The 25,000-nt window shown below is 44.2% G+C and overlaps 1 protein-coding gene across 1 annotated transcript in view; it reads right to left on the bottom strand.

The window, feature by feature from the left end:
• Positions 1 to 45: 45 nt before the first annotated feature.
• eeig1a (estrogen-induced osteoclastogenesis regulator 1a) overlaps positions 46 to 25,000 on the bottom strand; it is a 26,901-nt gene continuing 1,946 nt past the window's right edge. Inside the window, exons 2-11 of the mRNA XM_080004066.1 lie at positions 13,578 to 13,698; positions 12,016 to 12,045; positions 9,578 to 9,694; positions 9,017 to 9,063; positions 7,738 to 7,886; positions 7,474 to 7,578; positions 5,463 to 5,658; positions 3,266 to 3,387; positions 2,064 to 2,133; positions 46 to 1,815 (exon numbers count right to left, since the gene is read on the bottom strand). Of these exons, the coding sequence (XP_079860192.1) occupies positions 1,770 to 1,815; positions 2,064 to 2,133; positions 3,266 to 3,387; positions 5,463 to 5,658; positions 7,474 to 7,578; positions 7,738 to 7,886; positions 9,017 to 9,063; positions 9,578 to 9,694; positions 12,016 to 12,045; positions 13,578 to 13,698 (1,003 nt within the window). The 3' untranslated portion in view covers positions 46 to 1,769. The remainder of the gene's footprint in view (positions 1,816 to 2,063; positions 2,134 to 3,265; positions 3,388 to 5,462; positions 5,659 to 7,473; positions 7,579 to 7,737; positions 7,887 to 9,016; positions 9,064 to 9,577; positions 9,695 to 12,015; positions 12,046 to 13,577; positions 13,699 to 25,000) is intronic.

Raw genomic sequence — 25,000 nt, 5'->3', positions numbered from 1 at the left:
TAGGAATCTTTTTGATCAAGGAAACAGAAAATCCCAACACGTGACAATAATCTGTCATCACTTTATTGTTTATGAGACATTTCTAAAGAATTTAAAAGAAAAAACAGCAAGTGGTCACAGGAAAAAAAAAAAACAGTTACTGTCCATTAGCGGGAGAAACTGCAACTACGCTAGATTTAGTTAGAATAGATTTATTTGTTAGAGAAACTAAAGACAAACCTGTTTCATTCTGTGCAGGATGCGGGTCGTGTGCATAGCTTAAACCCCTCAAAGACAAGGAACAAAAACAAAATTCTTTAAAATTTAAATTTAATACATAAATATGGTTTTATAAAGATAATCAAAGGCCGTAGCCAAGTCAAGACCCAATTCCAGAGTAAATATCATTAGTGGTTCTTCCCAAAACGTGACAATAAGAAACCCATCGCCGGTGTGATTAATAAACTCAAGTTTTACAATAAAAGGGCAGTGAAATAAAAACTGAGTGATTCGCTGCAAAGTGATCAATTTAAAACTCTATGACACTGGGATGGAAACACCGTTGGCCTGAAAAGCACTGAGCTTTAAAAACCAGGAGGATGAAGTCACCACCATTCGGATTTCGCCTTTCGTCCTCAATCGTCTATAGTGTATAATATTCCCACTGGGGATGGGAGAAACATTTCTAAAAACAATAATTATTTTGGGGAAAAAATGTAGGCCACAAAAACTTTTACGTCCCTTTGAATTGAGGAAAAAAAAAAAAAAGTTTACTCGAAATGAAAATACTAAAATACTCTGGTTAAGATGTCTACGTGTTCTGCAGGGAGTAACGTCGAAACCAGCGACATCACCATTCCTTTTATTAGTTTGCTAAAACGGGCATTTTGGGAAAACTCAACACAGGCCGGATCCCGGCCTCTTTGGTGCTTTATCCACCTGCCTCCGCCCCGCACAAAAACACAGAGCGTCCCCCACGCCGCTGATCCGCGGACACCCCGAGGGTCCAGAGCCGCAGCTTGCCTCCCCCCCCCCGGCGGCGGCCATCTTAGTTATCCCGCCGGCAGTGGAAGCGACAGCTGTAAAGATTCCGAGCGATCGGTGCGACAGCGACCGGAACGAAAATAAAACAGCAAAATAAAACCAAAACAAACAAACAGACAGAACTCTGGTCCTGCGCTTCACTCCGTCACCACAGGGCGGCGCCGCGGGGTCATGAGAGAGAAACAGGATGTGAGCGAAGCGTTTCACCCGCTCAACAGGGAACCGCCTCCATACCAGTACGCAAAACAAAACAAAAACAAAAAAAACACACCAAGGAGAGTTTCTGGCGTCATACTCATTTAAATTCCCACTCTTGCAGGACAGGGAGGCCCGGCGGCTCGACATCACTCTGCTTGATGAGTGATGTCATCGCTTGCAGGTCGCGTTTGCCCTCGACTCGGGCAAAACGCTCATTTCCCGCATTTTGCTTTGACCTGTGAAACGTCAACATTTCACAAGGAATTAAAAGCCGGGTAAAGCTCCCCTGCCATCCTTACTCCGCCACGCGGCGCCAGAACCACGGAGGCTGGGGAACGAGGTCGAGGGTTGGAATCCCCGAAGCCCCAAACTGTGACAGAAAAACAAACCCAACACTCGCTGCGGCTGCGGCTGTCCGCCTGCGGGGGGCGACAGAGCTAGTGCGTGGAGGCGGCTCGGCGACCTGGTTGAGTATAAAGTGCACAGTGTAATCAGACGACAGGAAGCGGTCGGACAGCGGACAGGAAACAGGAAGTGGAATCTGGCGCCTAGTGGCTCTCTATCACCACGGGTTCATAATCTCCCGCAGAGACCCTGAGGAGAGGGGGAGGAAGGAGGAGAGTCAGCCGGCGGGAGGGGAGGATGCGCAGACAGACAGACAGACAGACAGACAGACAGACAGACAGACAGACAGACTGCAGCTTCTGTTGTGACGTTAAATCAGACTTGCTGCTCTTCAGGTTTTGAGAGCAATGTGCAGCGCTAAATGTTTGGTGAATGTTTGGCGGCGTCACGGTGTGTGGTTTCCATGGGGACAACAGGACGTGGCCGCGCGCCCTCACCTGCTCCCGAGCCGGATCCCGCTCAGCGCCGTCGTTCCGTCTCGGTTCACGAACAGACGCAGGTTGCTGTCTGAGGAGGAAGGAGAGCAGGGCATTCTGGGTAACGGTGGACGGACCACAGGGGCAATGTCTCCAAAATGTAAACGCCACATGTGACCCTGGGATCCTGTTTGCTGATTGGTTGAGTTGGGAAGGCTCTTTCTATCCATTTCTATCTATTTATCCATCTAACTCTACTGTCTCTATCTACCATACATACCATCTATAAACTGCAGTGTATGTGTAGCAGTAATAACAGTAGTAATAAATATATATAATATAATAATAATAAACATAAATATAATAATAAAAAATACAAATATAATAAAAATAACAAATATATTATAAATAATAAATATAAAAATAAAGATAACAATTTAATAATATATATAATAATAATAATAATAATAATTACTATAGCTGCAGGCAGCAATACACAGTGTCCAATTTTGTCGTTTTAGGTACATGTTACAGTTTTCCCGGTTCTGTGAAAAGAGCGCGGGTTACAAAAAGACCCTTTTATTCCGAAAAGTGCCAAGAACAACAACAACAATACTACTAATAATAATAACAATAATAATAATAATTATTATAATAATAATAATAAATATTGCTGCAGAAAGAAAGATATGGGGTCCTGTTTAGTCGTGTTAGGTATGTATTACAGTTTTCCGGGTTCTCTGAAACGCAGCACAAGTTTATAAGTTTACATCTAACGCCGCATGGGCTCCTCCGGTGTGTCGTCCTACAGGAAGCAACCAGGTCTACACAGCGCAGCTCTCCCAACGTGAACCAGCACCAAGAGACGAAGCCTGGACTTATATAACGTGGTTCATGATGTCACAAAGCTCCGCTCCACAAACTCATCAGGATACGCGTCAGGGACTTCAACTTCCGCTCAATTTGCAACGGTTTTTCACTAATTCCTGCTGCAAATGGAGATGGATGTGGATAAAACTTGCACCACAAGATGTCTGAAACGCCCCGGCTCCAACGAGACCTCAACCATGTCCGTGGGTTCGGCGGTCGTCGTGTTAATGCATGTGTGTATATGCGTGTGTATGTGTGTATGTGTGTGTGTGAGTGTGTATGTATGTATATATGTATATGTATGTATGTATGAGTGTATATATATATATGTGTGTGTGTGTGTGTGTGTGTACCTTCAGTGTTGTTGATGTCCTCAAAGTTCTGGCTCTGGACAATCTTCTCCACGATGTCGTCGGCGTCCATGCGGGTGTCGTTCACCCAGCAGGGCTGGCTCTCCACCGAGCCCTGCTTCCTCCTGGACAGGAAGTGGACAGGAAGTGAGCAACAGGAAGTGGGCAACAGGAAGCGGACAACAGGAAGTGGATGGCAAAAACTGAACGACAGGAAGCTGACAAAAGGAAGTGGACAGCAGGAAGTCAAAACATTAAGTGGGCAACATAAAGAAAACAAAAGGAAGTGATCAAAGAAAGTCAAAAATAGTAGGTGGTCAACAGGAAGTAGATGGCAGAAAGTGGATGACATGAAGTGAAGGACAGGAAGTAGACAACCAAAAATCAACAACCGGAAGTAAACAGGAAGTAAACAGGAAGAAGACAACAGGGAGTGGACAACAGGAAGTAGACAGGAAGTGGACAAGAGACAGTGAACAGAAAGTCAACCATGTCTAATCAATGTTATCTTATAACAATTATTTAAACTACTTTTTTTACTATTTACTACTTTTATCCTCATCTGAATTGTTGATAAGAGAGATTTATTGTTTTGAGTTTATTTATAAATCTTTCCATCTTAGATTTGTTACAATTTTAATTACATTACATTACATTGCATTGATCAGACGCTTTTATCCAAAGCGACTTACAATTGTTCGAACACCGACGGACGCAGCCATCAGGAGCAATTAGGGGTTAAGTGTCTTGCTCAAGGACACTACAGCATGCTAGCAGGAGGAGCCTGGGATCCAACCAGCAACCTTTAGATGACTAGACCACCAGCTCTACCGCCTGAGCTACCATCCTGCCTAATACAATAAAATATCACTGCCCATCTGTTTTGATGCTGAATTTTGAATTTACGTCCGTGGATGAATATCTATCCATCTCTCGCTGTCTCTCTCTCTTCTTTACTTCAGTCTTTAAACACACATCATTTGTAAAGTTACTCTGCATAAATACACAGAACACGCCAAGATGCTGAACTCCTCCTCGGGAAAGAATAGTCTCAATGTTTATTTAGCAGAGTGTGTTCTGGGAACTCTTATTATCTTCCAGTGTCATTAGCTGTAATATCCAACATGTCTGCTGTGGATCGTGATACAGATCTTTGCATTTAGAGACATTCTCTGATACTGATCTGTATTTCAGACGTCTGTGCCGGCTGTTTTTGGGCGGTGGACGTTGCTTGTGCAAACAGGGAACAATTATATAATTTTACATTTAGGGAAGAACCTTCCCTTTACAGACCAGAGGACATGGTTAATGCAGAAATTCACAAATTTGACCAACGAGATACCGGAAATACTAACAGGCATGAGGGCAAAGATGGAAATAACTTATCAAAAGCACTCAAAATGAATAGATTTGTTTTGTACTTTTGAATACTGCAGTCCGCGTCTGTATATTGAAATATTCAAAATGTGATGTTAGAACTCTGTCCATTATATTATATAATATACACCGATCAGCCACAACATTAAAACCACCACTAATATTGTGTAGCTCCCCCCTGTGTCGCCAAAACAGCTGTGACCCGTGGAGGCAGTGACTCCACCAGACTCTGAAGGTGTCCTGTGGTATCTGGCACCAAGACGTTAGCAGCAGATCCTTTAAGTCCTGGAAGCTGGAGGTGGGGCCCCCATGGATCATCAACTTCATCAATTGATTGTTCCCTTGCTGACTAATATATCCCAGCCCTTGACAGGTGCCCTTGGAACCAGATGAGCAATGTTATTCACTTCACCTGTCACTGGTTTTAATGTTGTGGCTGATCGAGAGAGAGAGAGAGAGAGAGAGAGAGAGAGATGCAAAATGCTTCACAATAATAGAAGGCAATGAAATAGTAAATATAAACACAGAAAAAAATAGTAATTATAATATAAATTATTATATTAGAGTTCATATTAAAGTTCATGAAAGTTCATGAAAGTTCATGTTTGTATTTATTCAATTAGAGCTCATAATAATTCCATTAGCGTTCATATTTTTACTGTTCACATTTATTCCATTAGAGTTTTTTTTATTGTATTAGATTTCATCTTTATTCTGTCACAGTTTGTATATATTCTATCATATCCCCACTGGGATTAATGAAATGTGTTCTTATATTTCACCACTCTCCACTTCCCCCACCAGAGGGCGGTAGCGTGGGTACCTGGAGGGCCTGTTGGGGGGTAGGACGGGCCTGGGGGGCCGGGGGGGTCTCTCTGGGCGCGGTGCGTCCCTGTCGCTCTCGGCGGGGGGGTCTCCGGCCCCGGCCGCTCCCCCGGACACGCTGCTCCCCGTGGAGGTGTTCCTGCAGTGGGTCAGGTCCGACACGCTGGAGGAGCACGAGTGCTCCGTGCTGTAGCCTGGAGGGATGGCACACGTTTCATGGAGAGGACTCAGTCTAATACAAGAATTAAAAATTCCAATTCAAACAAAAACAAAAAAATTCCAAACAAAGTATCGATACTCCAATGTTCTACACTTTATGGATGTTACGGTTCTTATTTTTCCAAAGCTCCACTAAGTACATTCCAATCAACTTTGTTTACATGGCAATAAATATTCAATCTTGAATCGTGAAGTTGAAATTGTCTCTGGTTTTGTCCTGTTCTCGGCTGGTCTGTGCTCTTGTAAATGATGCTATTTTCTGTCTGGCATTCTGGGTTTGTTCCGCTCAGGTTATAACAGATTACAGTATGAAAATACACATTATGGCTTCAAAAGGAACTAGAACTGACACAAAGGCTGAGGTCAGTGCAGCTGAATGCAGCACTGCAGCAGCTGTTCACTGTACTGTATATTAAACTTATGTATAGGTACAGTAATACTCCACGTGAGGTGGAGGCGATATGCAAACAGGGTCACAGAGAATATCTAAGACTGATATATAGATATGTGATTGATATACACCAATCAGCCACAACATTAAAAACACCACTGATAACACTAATATTATGTAGCTCCCCCTCTTGTCCCCAAAACAGCTGTGAGGTGGAGGCATGGACTCCACCGGACTCTGAAGGTGTCCTGTGGAATCTGGCACCAAGACATTAGCATCAGATCCTTTAAGTCCTGGAAGTTGGAGGTGGGGCCCCCATGGATCGGGCTTCCCGCACATCCCTCAGATGCTTCATCGGATCGGACCCTAACCCCACCCATCCACATGATGTAGAAGAAAAGGTGATTCATCAGACCTCCACCTTCTTCCATTGCTCCATGGTCCAGTTGTGACGCTCACGTGTCCATTGTAGGTGCTTTCAGGGGTGGACAGGGGTCAGCGTGGACACTGTGAGCTCCCATACGCAGCAAGCTGCCATGCACTGTGTGTTCTACACCTTTCTATCACAGCAACATCCACTGTTTCAACACTTTGTGCTGCAGTAGTTCTTCTGTGGGATCCAACCAGACGGACTAGACTTCACTCCCCACGTGCATCAATGAGCCTTGGGCCCCATGACCCTGTGGCCGGTTCACAGTCGTCCTTCCTTGGACACTTTTGGTAGTAACCACTGCAGAGCGGGAACAGCCACAAGACCTGTGCTTGTGGAGATGCTCTGACCCAGTCGTCCAGCATCACAATGTGCTCCTTGTCAAAGTGGCTCAGATCCTTACCACGCCCATTTTTATACTTCAACAACTCACTCTTCACTTGCTGCCTCATATATATATATATATATATATATATATATATATATATATACACACACACAAAACAATATATAGATAATATATTCCACCCCTTGACAGGTGCCTTTGGAACCAGATGATGATCTTATTCACTTCACCTGTTACTGCTTTCAATGTTGTGGCTGATCAGTGTGTGTTTAATACAAAGTGTAGTCACTGTAAATAGGTTTAATTTCTATGTCAAACATGTGGAACTACTGCTGTGCTCTATGATATAATGAATACCATAAATGAAGCAGATAATGTGGGATAGCTGCACTTTGACCAGTGAGGTTTGTTTTAAAGTTCAGCAAGAAATCTTCTTATTCAGCCACAATCTGTTGCTTATCGGCCTAAATGGGAATCGTAACCCATAATATGACTGACGCTGGCTCCAAAACGTTAATAAACGGAAGAAAAGAAGAACATTTGATTTTGCAGCAGCCTGCACACCCCGCAGCCCATCACATTGACCAGAACACGTTCATTTGACCCGTTTGTGTGGTTTGTACCTGAGATTCTGCTGTGCTGACTTGCGTAGCTGGAGTTGCGGGAGTGACCGAACTGGAAAATGTCTCCAGGTCCAGACTGGTTGAGCTCGGATCCTTCTGGAAGACCTGCGGACAAAACCGAGGTACGACAACATGACTTTCACAAGTTGACAAGTAATGGTGCTCCTACTTGAATGTGGGGAAATAAGATCATTGATTTTTTAACAAAACGCATCTTAAACCTGGTAAGAGTTGTCATTATTCACATTTATTTGATGTATTAACCTGAGCTGATGGAGGGCCTGGGCTTGGACGTCCTGCCCAGTGGGACCCCGCCCGAGGGCCCCGTGTCCCCCGTCCCCTCACCCTTACAGTCCAGCTGCAGGGTGGAGTCCCGGCCCCGCACCGAGATGGACTTGGCCGTGCTGGGTGGCCTGTGGAGGAGAGGGTATCAGAAAATTATACTCTCGTCTTTTATTCTCAGCAATAGCAAAAGAAAAAACGAGACGAAAGACATCAAACAATCCATAAAATATTGACTATATTATTAAAAGTGAACTCTCCAGAATTATTATTATTTAATTTTGGGTATATCGGGTACATCTTATGCTTGAGTTCATGTGGTGCAAAGAAACACTGCATCAGCATTAAACTTTGTGTATGTTTGCCTTCTCCCCCCTCAGAGGATGACGTCCTCAGCGTCCCTGAATTAACACACCTGCAAATGTAGTTTATTATATGAAGCCAGATATTTTAACACCCTTTCAAATCCATTTTCACATGTTTTAGTGTCATTTGAGGCCTTGATTTCTGCCGAATAGCTTTGAGACCATTTCAGACTTTTTGCTCGTCCAAAGTGCCGCCGTGCGTGCATCCAGGGCCCGGCCCGGCTCGACGTTCCCCGATAAGAAAGGGAGCGTGACATCCTGGACTGTGGACGCCATAAAGCACATCACCAGCAGCAGAATGAAGGTTCTTTAAAGGACTTACAGGAAGTCAAACAGAGGAGGAACTCCCGAAAGAGGAACCAATTCAGTGCAATCTGCATTTTACAGACCTGTAAAACCACAATCTAGGAAATATTACCACGTTCACACTCTGTCAGCTGACTGACGACCAGCATCAGACAGAGGTCAACGTTGTAAAAAACAAAAAGTGCTGGTCTTGTTGAAGCCAGAGCTTTTTTTATTATTTCATGCGTCATGTGATCGAACAGCTGTAATACCTCAGGCATCCACTAGGTGGACCTATTTCCACATCGACGATCAATGGCACGCCTAAAGAAAATTGTATATGAAATTAAATTTCACCATAATTATGACTTTTGTACAATAAACCGTGGGAATGCTCATATGTACCTCTCCAAGCTGCATGTTGGACGGGAACATATTGAGTTTAGAAGATCAGTAAAGCATGTGACTGTCTATTGGCAAAGTCAAAGCTGCTGCTTTGAAGGGGAATGGAACATTTAGGCCAATTGACTCCCAGAACGCAGCTCCACGGCAGCGGAATGTGACTGTAGGTCAGTGGTAAATACACTAAAGAGGAGATTAAAAGTACTCACGTTTTAAAGCACGGGTCTCCGGAGAGGAGTGTCATCCCGATGATCACCTTCAGGAAACAAACGCAGAGTTCATTTCACGTGGCTTCATCTGCACAGGAAATGACATCACTGGTCTGCGTTTCGGACCAGAGAGCAAAACCTCGACGCTTCTTCCCAGCAGTGACCGATATTTCCTTTTTATTCACGTATTGAGCATCAGACGTTATATTTGGTCTTAAACGCGTACGTTGGTTTTTACACTAAAATGCTCATTTGACGTGCTTTCCTCTGCAGGTATCTATGACTAATTTTATTCATATTTAAGACCCAAGTACTAGGATCAGCGATAGGATGAGGTTTATAACATCAGACATCAGACAAGAACTTCACCAATTTAAGACAAACACGGAACGATGAAATCAGATAAAATGTTAGTGTTAGAATTAAGACCCCAACAAATTCCAATTTAAAATGATTTAATGCCTATTTTAAGGCTTTGAGGAGCTCGTCGGAGCCTGGGTTCTCTCCCAGATCCTATTTTCCCTCCCTGTGCATTCTGGGTAATGCGCGGCGGAGCCTTGCCTTCAGGATGGAGTTGTCCTGCCGCGTGTTCTTGGTGTCGTAGCCCTCCAGAAGGCAGCAGCGTGCGGTGGAGCCCGAGCCAGCGAACTCCGCCATGTTGAGGTCAGTGAAGCCCAGCTGTGTGTGAGGGGGAGGAGGAGGAGGAAGAGTGTTTTGACTCGGAGCGACTGTAATTCTAGAGCAGCTAAAGCAGTGGTTTACGGGGCCCTTCTTTACGCCGTCTCCCCGCTGTTTATGTCGGGGGAAAGTTAGATGACAAGCCTTTCTTGTCGTCTGTCAAACAGCTTGTGATGTCAGCGGCGCAACGGATCTCAAAACCACGGTTCCTTGGTTCCCCTTGATTTAAAAAGGCGCCGTGTAACGAGCGGCTGTCTGCCGCCTTCCACAAAGTTCACTTGGCTGTTATTTACTCTCTCAGCCGAACACTTTCACTTTCAAGCTGCAGTTTCGTGGTGAATTTAGAAGTGAAGGAAAAGACTGTGAGCTGTGAGAGAAAACAGGATTCTACTGCCGCTGCCGTGTGATCATTCCTGTTAAACCCGAAGAAGAACCTCTGCTGCAGGTGGAGAAGCCAGAAAATCTACTGATGCGGCAAGAAGGTTCGCGGCCCAAACGCAAGGGATTCTCCAGATTGGCTTTGCACAGTAGAGCTGAGAGTAGCGGCTTTTAAAACTAAGATCTGGTTTTAATGTTTATATTATAACACAAGAAGCTTCTCTTAAAAACGCTTCTGAGACCCTGGAAGGTGTTTTTCCTCATTTCACGGGAGCTAGGCTAGCTGATCCCATCTGCCGCCTTGCATTGAGCTAACACACTTAGCATGCAGAACTGGAGTTTCCCTTCGATGCATTAAACTAAGTGTTGATGGTTCCGTTTTGATTCATCTAGAGCAGTTCTCAACATGGGCTCTGGGGATCCCCAGGGGTCCTTCAAGAGGTTCCAGGGGGTTCCCCAGTGATCAATGATAAATGTTCAATAATTAAACTAATGGCGTTTCCACAACAAAATTAGCGTGTTGACCCGGGTTTTTTTCAAATCCGGGTCAACCCGCTAAAAATAGGCGATTGACACCTTTCCCATTGCCATGAGAAATGCTGTTTTTTTCTTGTGCGTCACATTCGACGTCACGAAAACACCGGAAAAGGGGCGTGTCATGTTCCAGTGTGATTAGGAATAAAACAGTAGAGGAGACGGCAACTTCAACAAGTATGTTGAGGCGTTCAAAAGAATGGGATGGTTCATGAACGACCCGACAGGACAGTAGAAGCAGCGTGGAGTGCGAGTGCACACCGGTCCTTCGGGGGCGGGGAGCGGTGCCCTGCGGGGGAGCAGGGACCGGTTCTCCTCTGTGCTCCCCGCGGTGCGATCCCCACACTCACAACAAAAAGTTCATAACTTAATTAATAAATATTTAAGTCAATAACTTCTCATTTGGACTTTCATATGGGATATGAAACGATGGAACGATACACGCATATTTATGTCTATTTACGCGCCAGCGCCTGGAACTTCAACGGGCGTGGCATCGTGCAGGTGAAGGAGCCAAAATGAACAGGTCGACCTGGGTGTCCTGTTCACGTCAGAGCCCATCTGAGCTGGAGCCGGTTAAAACCCTGCCCAATAGACCCGGGACAGAGATCCGGGTTTTTGGGCGCAGTGGGAAAGGGGTACAACACCCGTTATGTAAAATCCGAGACGTCAGCGCGGCGAGAGAGCGTCCAGTCAGCAACGTGTGCATCCTAGTTCCACTGTTTTCAACCTGACGAGAGCAGAGACACTGAATCAGATGTAAAGATAAAATGTGATCAACTGGAGGCTCCGTGGCGTCAGGAGGAGCAAACGGAAGGTGCTTGACGTGGAGAAGGTTGAGGACCACTAACCTAATGGATTCCTTTTATTGTTTGACAGCCCAAACGGATAAATTAAACATTTATGCAAACTGTGTCGCTTGTATGAAAAAGTATTGTAGTAATTTACTAATAATAACTATGTTTACAGGTGTTACTTGTTGATAGATATTTAGCTTCTGAGCTTTTGAGAGTGAGTTCCTGTTTTTTTTTTTTTTTTGTTTTTCCAGATCTGGTTCCCGTCACCAGCGGGGTCCTGGAACCTTGAGGACTTTATTCCTCCTTTGTGCTGCTTCCCCGTCTCCTCAGGAGGAGCCGAGCGCGCACGCGCACACGCACACACACACGCACACACACACACACACACACACACACACACACACACACACACACACACACACACACACACACGCAGAGACACAGACACACACACACAGGTGTGTGCATGTTCAACGCTAATATTTGTGCGAAGGGGCGTTAGTGTCCAAATATTAGCGTGGGCGGTGTGTGTGCGTGTTCAGGAACCTGGGGGGGGTGAGAGCGAGAGAGAGAGTGAGAGCGAGACAGAGAGCGAGAGCGAGACTGTCTTACCTTCGAATAGGCTTTTCCCCCTTTGAGTTCCTGCAGAGAAAACAGGAAGAGAGCGATGAGGGCAAAGCGGAGCTCGCTTGACACCACATCACACTGGTTGTGATTCCAGGCTCCTCACACACGGAGCAGAGCGGAAAGTAACTAAGTAAAAGTACTTTGTCAAGAATATCTGTACTGACTTAAGCATCCAGTAAATTATCATAATTATCATCTGTAAGTATACGCAGTATAGCAGTGTTTATTGTTACACTAATGTCTCTGTCGCAATGTAGCTTGAATGTTATTCTCCCTTGTAAGTCGCTTTGGATAAAAGCGTCTGATAAATGACTAAATGTAATGTAATGTAATGTATACAGTATGTGCTTATTAGTATTTGCACCATGTTTTTGTCGAATAAACTTCACATTAGAAGGAAAACTGTTCTGTCGGGGGCTGGATGTTCAAGCTGCTCAACCCATTCAACAACACTGTAAAACAAAGAAAAAGAAAACCTACAACCACCTTCACATTCTACAAATGATCCTCATCAATTTAGAAAGGAAGCTAAAAATGAATAAATACATTTCTAGACAGTATTCTCTCAGGTTTTGTATTCTTAGATGGATATAGTTATATCTACAGGTATTTTGGAAATGAATGGACCTGCAGTTGGGTGCTAAAGGGCCGGACGGCGTTAAGACGAGGACCGCATTTGGTCCGCAGGCCGTCAGTTGGAGACGCCCCGTTCTAAAAAGACACGCGGCAGTTGAAGGTGACGAGCCCTGAGAAGCAGATACCGATGTGGAAAGGCTCCCAAATTCCCTGGGAGTATGATGCCGATACATTCTTCGGTGTTGCCCAACATTCCCGCTGCCCTGCGGGCGAGTCCCGACTCCCACGCCTCCACATCTCATTCGCCTGAACTGCTGCTACACGTCCAGGAAACCAGGCGCCAGGTTCAAAGGATCAACACGTCCGTATCCAAGTTCCTTTTCTTTCCTTTTCCCTCGCTGTTCACTCGGTTTCATGTTCACTTTGTGTACAGTGATGTGCATATGTGTTGTTTATTATCCCATTTTATCTTTTATCTTCCTCTGCACTGGTTTTTGCTTGTTTTACTATGTTGAAGGTGTTTGTGTGTGTGTATGTGTGTGTGTGTATGTGTGTGGTACTATTTCCTGAGAGGTTGGATTGAGTACATGATGGGTTGGGGATAATACTTTTTATTTTCTTTATTATTGTGAGTCAGTCATTTCATTGTGTGTGTGTGTGTGTGTGTGTGTGTATATATATTTAATTTCATTTTCACAGTCTTATTATTATTACTTATTCATTTATTATTTGAATTACTTATTAAAAATGTTCTCTTTATTTTATTTACCCATTTATTTATTTCTTATTCCGACTATTTATTTTACATGTATTTTTCCTCTTTGCAAAGAGTGTGTTATGTAATAAAAACAAAGAAATATTGAGTCAGTAATATAAATAATAATAATAATAATAATAATAATAATAATAAATGACAGAAAAAAAACATAATATTTCTTTCAGTTGGTTTTCGACGTGTTTTGGATGCCCACCTTCCTGACGGACACCCTGCAGATGGACGGGTCCAGGACTCCGGTGTGAGGGTTGGCGCTCATCTTACAGACAAAGGAAAACCTCTTCCTCCAGCGAACACAGTTCTCCTGCACCTCCTCCCTGCGACGACAGTTCAGAGCAACGTGAGGAGCAAATCTGGAAAAGGTCAACGACACTCCATGTGGGGGCGGGAGGGGTTTCAGAGCGGAAACGTAGCAAATGTCTGAATAAAAACAGCCTAAAACCAACACAGGATTCGGCTGTTTTTCAACCTAGGTCTTATTAAAATGTCTGTCCTCTTTTTTTATTTATTTAACTTTTTGAGGAATTTCTGCAAATAAACTCTTTACGCTACATCCGCAATAATGTAAGAGACTAGAAATAGGAAATGAGAGACAAGAAACAGGAAGTTGTATTACTTCCCACTGGGAACCTACAGTAGCCAACGTTTCGCTCTAGATGTTCCGCGTCGATAAGTTATTCTAAATAAAAGTGACACAGCTGTTTGTCAAAACACGTCCAAATAAAAAAAGACTCCGGCACGTGGAGATGTAGATGTTTGCTGACACGGACACGGAGACTCCAAAGAAAAGAAGAAGAAAAAAAAAAAAAAAGAAGTCCCAAAGTTTACAGACACATGAATGAAAGGGATCAGTTTTGTTTAGTTTTTATTGTACAGAGCAGTGGAGACAGACAGGAAACGGGGCGGTAGCGAGAGACACACCAAAGGACCGCAGACTGCTTTCGGACCTGGGTGGCTGCAGGCGGTACGCACGCCTACCGCTTGAGCCGCCACAGAGTTGAACAGTAACTTTAACACTTTAACACCATGAAGTGCATGAAAAACACACTGACAGATGGCCAAGGCAACATGGCGGGGATTATATCTGCACCTCAGACATCAAAAAGGGTCGGAAATCTGATAAAAAAAATAAAAAATTCATTCAGGAAACCACCAATCTACTGTTTGGGAGATGAAAGCACAGCCAGCGCAGTATTCAAGCTCTGCTTCTTCAGAGTGCACCACAACAGTTGTTGTATGGTTATTAAAGCAAGATGGCAGGAGTCAAATGAAGAGTTAATAATCCAAAATAACAAAAGCTTAAGTTTAAAAAAAACAGACACCTAAAAGTGTCTCATTTATCAGCTGATAAGGAGGAAATCCCTCCGTTCCTCCTGTTTATGCAACACGCACACACGCGCACAAGCACACGCACGCGATTCCTTCTGCATTCTCTGCGAGGTCAAATCCACCAAATAAAACATTTCACATGCAGATGGAATGTGCTGCAGGAACACAAATGTTCTGCAAAACGTCTCATGTATTGATGTATTTCCTTTGGCACGGCGCTGCAGCCCCGGACAACGCGCTGCTGCTTCCCCCACTCGGTCATCGCGTCGTCCGTCCACCCCACGACAGAAACACTCGCACTGCGTCAAGCACCTCACACGGAGTTATGACAGGAACACTCAGCAAATCAAAGTGACTGCGTCTACTTCCACGCTTCTCACTCCTTTCAAATGCAAAACCTTCATGTTTGCAGCTACTCCACCCCTTTCAAATCACACCTTCACTTTTATCTTTTTGTTTCTTCAGGTTTTTATTCCTCAGTGTGTATTAACAGTCCACAGTCCAGGTTTGATGGTGTATTGTGGAAAACTGAGTGAATTCCTATCTTTGTTCCATATTATACAATTTAAAATCTGGGTAACCAAATTCAGCAATTTCAAGATGGGAGCATCTCGACATTACATTGCATTGCATTACATTTATCAGATGCTTTTATCCAAAGCAACTTACAATTATTCAAACACCGACGGACGCAGCCATCAGGAGCAATTAGGGGTTAAGTGTCTTGCTCAAGGACACTACAGCATGCTAGCAGGAGGAGCCTGGGATCCAACCAGCAACCTTTAGATCACTAGACCACCAGCTCTACCTCCTGAGCTACCACCCCCATTAGGCTCAGAACCTGTGAACTTCCTCCCCTCTTTTGCTGTAAAGTTATGGTATAAATTTATGTCATAAACCCACTGAATAATATGTTAAAAAAGCGGATAATTCAATGAAAATTTTCAGCCCAAATATACAGTTGTTTGTATCACCAGCGCTACGTTTATCTTGGTGCATATTGATCAAAACTGGACTGTAAAATTACTAGATTACATTTTCAGATTGAGTAATGTTTCATTATGTAACTTTCAGGGACTAGAAACAGGAAGCCGAGACATTTGGGTAACAGCGTGACCTCTGACCCCAGGGCAGCAACGAGCCTCCACGCGCTCTGGCGCAGCGGGTCAGCTCAAAAGGGACACAGTGTGCTGCGTAAAACCAGGGTTCTCAACGTGGGGTCCGGGGCCCCACCACGGGTCCTTCCAGAGGTTCCAAGGGGGGTCACCAGCAACGTGAATGAGCTAAAATTCAACCATTATATCGTTTCCAAGAGAGAGAAGGTCAAATCCAGACCCCAGCAGCTCTGTGACGCTTTCTGCTTTAACCTGCTCAAGGCTCGGACTCAAATATCTGTTTTTAATTTGACCAAAGCACTTTGTTCCTCAAAGGTGTTGTATTATTCGTCATTATTCCTGTTTCTAACTTTACAAAAGCTGCACGAAGGGCACTAAACCCTTTCTGCGCGCGCGCACACGCACACGCACGCACGCGCACGCGCACGCGCACGCGCACGCGCACGCACACGCACACGCACACGCACACGCACACGCACACACACACACACACACACACACACACACACACACACACACACACACACACTGGTGATTTCATGCGGCCGCCGGCGTCCTCCAGCCCGTAATGAAGAACCTTCCTCGAGCGCATTCCAAAGTCCAGATGGCTTTGTTCAGGCGCCATGGCAACCTCTCACGCCTCATCGCCACGGCAACGCTCTGCCAGGAACGCAGTGGACGAGAAGAGGCCAAGAATGTTCCCTACGCTGCCGAGACGTTTGAGAGCCTTAACCTCCCGAGGTACGGCAGAGCCACGCGGACAAACTTAATTTCAATTTAATCCCACAATAGTCAGAGAGAAAGTCCGGGTGTGATTCCTGTCCTCCTTGTGTTTTCACTTCTTGGTGTGAGATGTGTTTGTGTTGAAGGGCACCTGGGTCCTGGAAAGGTTTTGGTCTCCTCTTCTTACTTGTCACAGAGTGAGTTTGTGCATGAGGGTGCGCAGGCTTTTAGCAGAGTTAGTTATGTTTCACCTTTCCCCTGTCAATGATGTGAACGTGCATTACGTTTTTGGTCGTTTTCTAGATATCAGTCGACTGGGATGTTTGTTTTGTTCATTTATATCAAGTTATTATAAATAAAACGAATTCTCATTTACACATCACATCTTCTTTTCAGGATGAATTTAAGCTCCTTGTGAATTTATTCATCCAGTCTGAAACTAAACTGACCACGTCTGAACTTCAGGACTAGAACACCACTGAAAGCTGACTCACATCCTTTCAAACCATCTCTCAGCTTCATCTTCGTGGTTTATCGTTTCATCTTCCTTTCTCTCCTTTAATTATTCAAACTGGAAGGGGAACGGACCAGGGCGGAGTCAAGCATCGCACAACAAACAATCCTTCTGTTTCAGTTTCTACAGAGGATCTGACCCAGGGATGGAGTGACACCCAAGCTGCTCCGTACGTACACACACACACACACACACACACACACACACACACACACACACACACACACACACACACACACACACACACACACACACACACACACACACACACACACACACACACACACACACACACACACACAGCTCCGTGCACACACACAGCCAGCTCCGTGCACACACATTCTGCGCCTACAGTACATGTCGGTGCAGCAGATACAATCGCATCATTGTGCCGTTCCTCTTTACATAACAGTATGAGCCTTAGATTCTCTCTGGATGTTACAAAACTGAACTGAGCAATGAGGCTGGAACTCAAAAAAAGAGAAATAAAAAAGATAATCGATGGTGGTTCCCGCAAGCGCAGGAAAACCTTTCAAAAGAATTAAACAGTATTTACTAACTTTAGAAAAATTGCTTTTAACCAAAGGAAAATGTTATTTTGGTGACAAAAAGAAAGTAATGACTGAAGTAAAATCAACGTTTTTATTTGTATAACAATTAATCGTCCTGATAAGATCATGATGATGACAGCCCTCATGTTTAAATCCTGTGTTGCCTCCTCTGCTGCAACCCAGCGTGCGATGACTCCACTTGTCAGCGATGCAGCGTGATTGGATCCTTATCTCCTATCCTGGCTGAGCAGCTCCTGGGGGCCCCGGGGCCAAGCGGAGGGAACAGCCCCAAAAAAAAAAAAAAACAAAAAAAAAAAACACCCGGCCAACTGAGTCCCAGAACCAGAGATAAACCCACACAGGGAAGCAGGATGGGAGGCTGCCACCATGTTGTGGAAAGCAACAAAGCACAAGTACTTTGTTATTATTCTGAGGCTTTTACTCAACTACATTTCAAGGCAAACATCAAACCTTTTTACTCCACTAACTTTCTTACACGGTCGTGCTTCTTTAGGGACTGGATCTGTCATCTGGCCCATATGCATGAGCGCTTCATCCACCGCTGTCTCCATGTGGAAATAAACCCGAGACTGTTCAGGAATCTCCTCATTCAAAACAACATTCTCAGGTCTTGAGAAAAGGAACCGATCAGAGCCACACATTGAGCAAGTTATAAACATGAGGGAAATTAGTTCAAGTGGCAACACACACGCGAGGGTAGTGTAGACTGGCAATTTGAAACCGACTGCAACTTAATTGCAGTGACGGAACAAGCACTCAGACCCCCAGACTGAAGTAAAAGTACAAATACGCTGACACAAAATTACACAAAATTAAGAGTGAAAGTACCACATTGAGATTTCACTAGAATATACACCATGTGTAGTTTAAGCCTATAATACAGCATGAAGTGCCTACTGTGCCCTTTTTCATATATAAATATAAATGCTGATTATTTTGGTTAAAACTGGAGTTAAAAAAATAAAAATAAAAAAAGAAACCCATTCCACAGGACGTCCTGTAACAGAAAGGTCACAGGTTCCGTCACCACACACAGCATGCCACCCACTGTAGGGCCTCTGAGCAAGGCACTTGAGCCACTCCTGCCAGGACCCGCCCTCTGGATGCCTCAGATGCCTACAGGGCCGCATGGTACGGACCCTCTAATCTGACGGGCTGGGATCAGCGTCGTCCCACACCCAGCCAGTCATCAGCAGACAACCTCACATGGAGCAGGATTTACTGCACGCAGCTCGGTCTACGATGCTTCATTCAATACTTGGACTGGTTTAAAAATAGAAACTTGCAGTGATTTTAGGCTAGGGCTCTTCAGCTGCATTCTACTGGGTCCAGATCTGTAGGGCCCAAAACCAATAAACAACAGTTGCTACACAAGTGTAAAACCTCTTCCATATTATTCAAATTATTTTTATCAATTTACAAAAAAGATTAGAATGAACTAATACATTTGTCGATAATATTTTCTTTCTAAAGGTTTAATATTCTTAAAATAGTTAAATCAATGTGACTACACCTCACTGCCAACTTTCAATTTGATTCAAAGTGCTAGTCTGCATCAATGCGTGAGCCACATTTAGGCCAGCGTGCTACCTGTTGAACAGGCCTGCTGCTGGGCACCGCATTAACGGTTGCCCAGTTGCCCCGGGCAACCAGCATTGGGTAGATGTCAAACATCTTGCACGATCCGTTTGCCCCGTTGACCCCAAATTATAATATTGAAATATGGATTCTAATTACATAGGGTCTATGTCACTCAATTATAAAATAACTACAATTCATCAACCATTTGGTCAGTAACGCATCTGAAGCAGCGCGTGTGTTAGTGTCGGGCTGTGTGGCTGGCGATGCATCTGTGGAGAGCTGTGTCATTGTGTCAGAACCAAATGGTGGATTTGGCGACGATGTTTACTTTCGCAGGTAACCGTGCGTTTCAGCATCCGTTCTTATTGGACTTCATTTGACTCCCCCTTGAAGTTAATTAGTAACGAGCTGGAACGCTGCAGGACCAACAGACAAATGCTCCCGTCACCTCCCGAAACACCAGCGGCTGGAAAAGTGCGATGAAAACAGGAAACAGCTGTTGAGAATCCCCACCCCCCCCCAACCCCACCCCCACCCGCTCCTCACGAATCGCTTCTTTCCACTCGTCCACGCCCATCTCTCCCCTCCCGAGTCAAAGGAAAGTCCCGATCTGCTTAGAAGGATCCAGAAGACCAAAGCACATGATCACACCACCAAAACAAACCTATTTTATCTGGATTAAAAAATCATTAACAATAAGAACGAACCTGTCACTGGAGTCAAAGTACAAATATCCTGCCATGTTAAATGAGTTTTGTTTTTTACTGTACTCTATTTACTCTAGTAAAAGTACTACATTGTCCTTTCTTCCTCAGTAAAGGTATATAAGTACTTGCTCTTAAATGAACTTCAAGTATTGAAAGTAAAAGTCCCACCCAGTCCCCTGATATAACTGAGTTCATTCGTGTAATATGTTCCGATGAGTAAACGGGCTGAAACTGGTGTTTACTGAATTGTAAACTTTAGGGAATATATTCTTTGTTTAATGGAGATATGGATTGTTTTTGAGAGGGAGGTCTTCTCGGGACCTTTCCTGGTGTCACGTGCATGCTGACCCTCGCTGCTCTCGGACCACCCACCTCCAGGGATCACCAAAGTGCGTCTGTCTCCCGCGTGAATCATACCACACCTCATCCTCGTGGGACCTTCCAGTGGTCATCTCTAAGATTATTTTCTATAAAAAAATCCCATATTTGATAGTTACTTTAGCTGGTACTTTAAAAGAAACAGCCATTCAATGTGTCTGCATTCTGCATGTGCTCCTCTATACGCTGCCTCCATTGCTGGCGGCGGGGTCCGCCACACATGCGAGACGTGAAAGGAAGCCGCGGTGAATTTTCTAAAGCAGCGTAGCCTGCTGTGGTCAGTGAACTGTCAATATGGATTAACATTCACAAGAGAAAAATATGACTAAATAAACAAAACAAATCAATGAATCAGAAGGAGAGAAACTTTGGAGGAAAAAAAGTGACCTTCGGCTTCGCAGTTTGGGAGGGAACTCTGGGACAAAAGGTCGTACTCCAGCAGGCGTTGGGACAGATAGCGGCGCCGCATATCGGTCAGAACAGGTTATTGTATCACGGTGTAGAAAGGTCGCGATAGTGTCTGCTGCTGCTCTGATGGAGTTTGGACCCTGACATTCACAGCATGGGAACCTGCTACAGGCCTGGAAACAGGGGTGGGAAGCAACAAAGTGCAAGTACTTTGTTGCTGTACTCCAGTACAATTTAGGTATCAGTTTCAGAGGCCCTTGACTTTTAATCCTCTACCTTTCAAAGCAAATATCTATACTTTTTACTCTATGATTACAACTATTTGTAACAATCACATTACTTAAGTTAGAAAGAACCCATCAGGATTTAATATATACACACACGTCAAAAGTATATGCTATGCCATAGGTTGTTTTTGTTTTGTTTTTTTAAATTGTAACACGGATCTAGGTGATCTAGGGATTTGCATTAAAAAAGCACATTAGACACTTTGTCGTATTATATCAGTTGGAATATAACAGAGACACTTTATGTCTCTGTTATATCAGGGCACTGGATGGACTGGAAGTATTTTTACTTTTAATTCTTGCAGCACAGTAAAGATCAAGCCTTTATATATTTTAAATATTAATGTGGTACTTCCAATTGTACTAGAGTCATTTTGTGTCTTTGTACTGTTACTTCAGTAAAAGCTCTGACCAGAGGCTGACATGTTTGGATCTCACTGGGTCCCTGGTGTTTTCAGAGCCCAGACAAAGGCAGGCTCTGTGATGTAACCCTGGTATCTAACACACTCCCCCTCACCCTCCGGCGCTGTCTCCCTCGGGCTCCGGGGAGTGCTTGTTTTCCACTCTAGCGGAGATGGAGTACGTGGATCATAACTCAGAGGGGAGGAACACCACGGGTTACATAAGCCTCGGAGAGAGGAACCAGCACGCGGCGCTGCACAGGGGCCTGTCGAGCGCCGCCACCCCATCAAGAGGACAGGGAGGAGGGGAGGTTGGAGGCGAAGGAGGGGGGGTCTTTCACTTGTCAGTGTTGTTTTAAACCTGCTGATAAGGGCCTACATCCGCAGACACGCTGCAGAGATTAAGATCGGTTCCACTGCCTCGTCGTTTTGAGGAGGCTTCTTCAAAAAGAATATTGTTGTTTTTTGCCGTTTTCTGAATCTGAAAAATGTAACAAGTCGACATATCCGCTGAGAATTAATGGATTTCGGTTTCCTTCTCATTTTAAATGAGACATCTGGGCTCCATATATAGTTTGTTGACATGTCAATTAGGCTTGGGCGATCATGCAAAATTCCAATTGCCGATCCCTGGGGGCAGGGAAATGCAGTCTCACCATTACAGAAGTGCAGGATTTATTATTTACAAGTAACGTATTTACACAAAAACCAGCTAAACGTCCCCACTGTCCCGCCGTGGGGAAGGACAGGTTTTTTTGGAACGGAAAGGGACAGTCCCTGAACTCAATTGTGTGTGAATATTTCGTTTCATACATACATACATACATACATACATACATACAACAAGCAAGTGAAAATAAATAGATCTAAAATAAAAACCCAAACAGTGACGGAGAAAGTGTTCCCATTACGCATTTTGGGGTTTCATTCAATAACAATAAATACATCCACATTAAAAACACTATTTGTTTTCTTTGACGAGATGATGAATCTTAATTCCGGATCACAGAGAACGGATCACAAGTTGCACGTGGGCGTTCACGTAACGTGCGTGCAGAAAAAATCTCCCGTTCACCAGTCAGTCAGTGTGCATTACCATTAATGGGATAAAACTGATAGATACTACAAAAGGCACAGGAGTAACATTTCAATGGGGAATAATAAATAAGGGGAATCATAAACATATTTTTATTTGTGTGAATCGTCCCAATCCGTACATGGACGCAAACACAGCTCTCTGTGTGCACCGTTCTCGAAGGAACGGGGCACAGCTTGTAGCCCCGTTAAGATTATTTCCTGCGCATAGCGCACGGAGAGGGGGTGATTGGGGAGAGAGTCACGGAGTGTCCCCATAACACATGGTTTCGCTCCATCCATATGTGCACTTGTTTCGTCCCATAAGGACACGTAAAATAAAATAACCTACATCTAAAATAAAACACACTGTTTTGGCGTGCAGATCGCCTCCACGTCCAAATCCTCCATCTGCTTTCTTGCCCTTGCGCTGCTGCGCCCATACGTCCACGTACTCCACATCTTCTCCGTGCGCGCAAGTGAATGAGCTCCATTCGTCGCTCCCCATATTATTGAAGTCGAGAGCCTCCGCCCCCTCTCTCCCTCTTCCCCTCCTCTCCAGTTTCAGAACCAGTAAACTACACAGAAAAAAAACGTTTTAAATCGTCTGTCATCATGTCATGTCAATCATGATCGATGGAGTCTATCACCGATTGACGTTTTTTAATCGTAAATCTGCCCATGCCTAATGCGGATCGCTTTACCAATGGTGACTAAAGTTCTCAGTGAGTGTATCAGTAAACAAAATCAAAAGCAGTAACCTTAAGGTTTAGATTGTAGAGACTGAAGTGTTGGTGATAAAGAAAAAAGTTAGACATTTGCTAGGGCTGAGCAATTTATGGTTAGAATATTGATATTGATATACCAGACTGGCTTTAACCAGGAATTTTGGTTATGATAATATGGTGACATAGTTAAATGTTGTCTTTAAGGTTGCATTACAGTAAAGTGCTGCAAACCAAAATCCTTAAGTAGCAGTAAAAAGTACTCCTCCTGGTTGTCAGGGGTCTCACATTCTCAGTCAGATCAGTTTGTTTCTGCACAAGTCTGACGGCTCAGCAGCCGTTCCTAGGAACTTCTCCGCACAGAACGAGTAGGATCACCACCCTTTCTGGGTAAAAGAAAATATTGAGAAAGCCCCCAAGGAAATGTTCTCCTCGCTCCAACGGCTTGTTTGAACATGCGGGCCAAGCGGGGCGTGGTGGCGTTGCGATTAGAGCCCAGGTCAAGGTAGTCCTTTACAGGCAGAACTCACACTGTCACGGTGACTTTCCAGCGAGAGGTCAGCTCCAAAAAAGGCAAAACGAGAGCGAGAGAGCGAAGGAAAGAACAAGAGAGAGGGAGAGAGAGAGATTGTTTTCTTCTGACGGCCCAGATTAAATGCCGGACCCCTGTAAAACACTTGTACGATTCTTGAACTTGTGCGAGGCATCGGGGATTAAAAAGAAAAAAGTTTTTACGGTGTTTCCCGACTGCTACAGTATGTACTGGCCTTCCCCTACAAAATAACACTCCGTATTGTTTTTTCTGAGTGAGGTCAGTGCACCAGGCCCCAGCAGGCGTGCGTGAGAGAGAAATGGAAGCCGTTCTTGTGCTTATGTCAACGGCGGAGAAGAAGGAAAAGCCTGAGGCATAACAGAGCCCAGATAGAGAAACTAGTACAAGTACAACTCATAATACTGGGGGGGTCAGAAAACTGGCATCAACACTACAGACACAGATACCTTCCCTCTATTCGACTGATACGGCATCCAAAACTATATTTTATTAATGCCAATTCTTCTTTTATACAGAAAATATTCCAGAAAATATTTCGATACTGTGAAAATATTGCATATGGTGGCAAGCCTAGTCTATGGTGCGATTCTGGTTTAAATAGAAAGACAAATACCTTTTCTGTCAAAAACCATTAGGTGAAGAGGTTTGTAACTGAACACCACAGAATGTTTTAATACTTGATGGCACTAAAGTATGGAATTTTGATACCCAGCCCTAACTGGGTCATTTTCATGAAACTGCCATAAAAAACACATTGATACACATATTCACAGAATGTGAAATAATTAATTTAGCTTAGTGTAAAATGGTGGAACACACAATGACAGTACAAAAATGTAAAGTCCATCACTGCATTCCCTCACTGCTCTTTCTATTGTCATGCTTAATATCTAAGTTATAAGTCAATATTTCTTTCAAAAATATGAGCTGGTACATTACTGTAACAATGTATTTTGCTCATTTTGCTGTATCAATTCAGTCACGGGACGTCTTTCATGCCGGTTTCATGGAAGTGACCCAACCGCGATGAAGGAAATTGTGTTTCAGAGACTGTAATTCCATTCATACTTAAATATTTATCTACTCCACTTGGTTTTAAACCTGTGGTTCTCAACGTGGGGTCCAGGGCCCCCCTAGGGAGTCCTACCAGAGGTCCCGGGGGGGTCCCTGGCAAAATGATTAATATTTAAACTCCACCGTTATTTTGTTTCCAAAGACTTCAGCACTGTTAGAGAATGTCCAATAATGACCG

The sequence above is a fragment of the Zeus faber genome (genome assembly GCF_960531495.2).
Source record: "Zeus faber genome assembly, chromosome: 7".
Taxonomy (NCBI): domain Eukaryota; kingdom Metazoa; phylum Chordata; class Actinopteri; order Zeiformes; family Zeidae; genus Zeus; species Zeus faber.
Note: the sequence above shows the minus strand (reverse complement) of the source record. Positions and strands in the feature narration are given on the sequence as shown.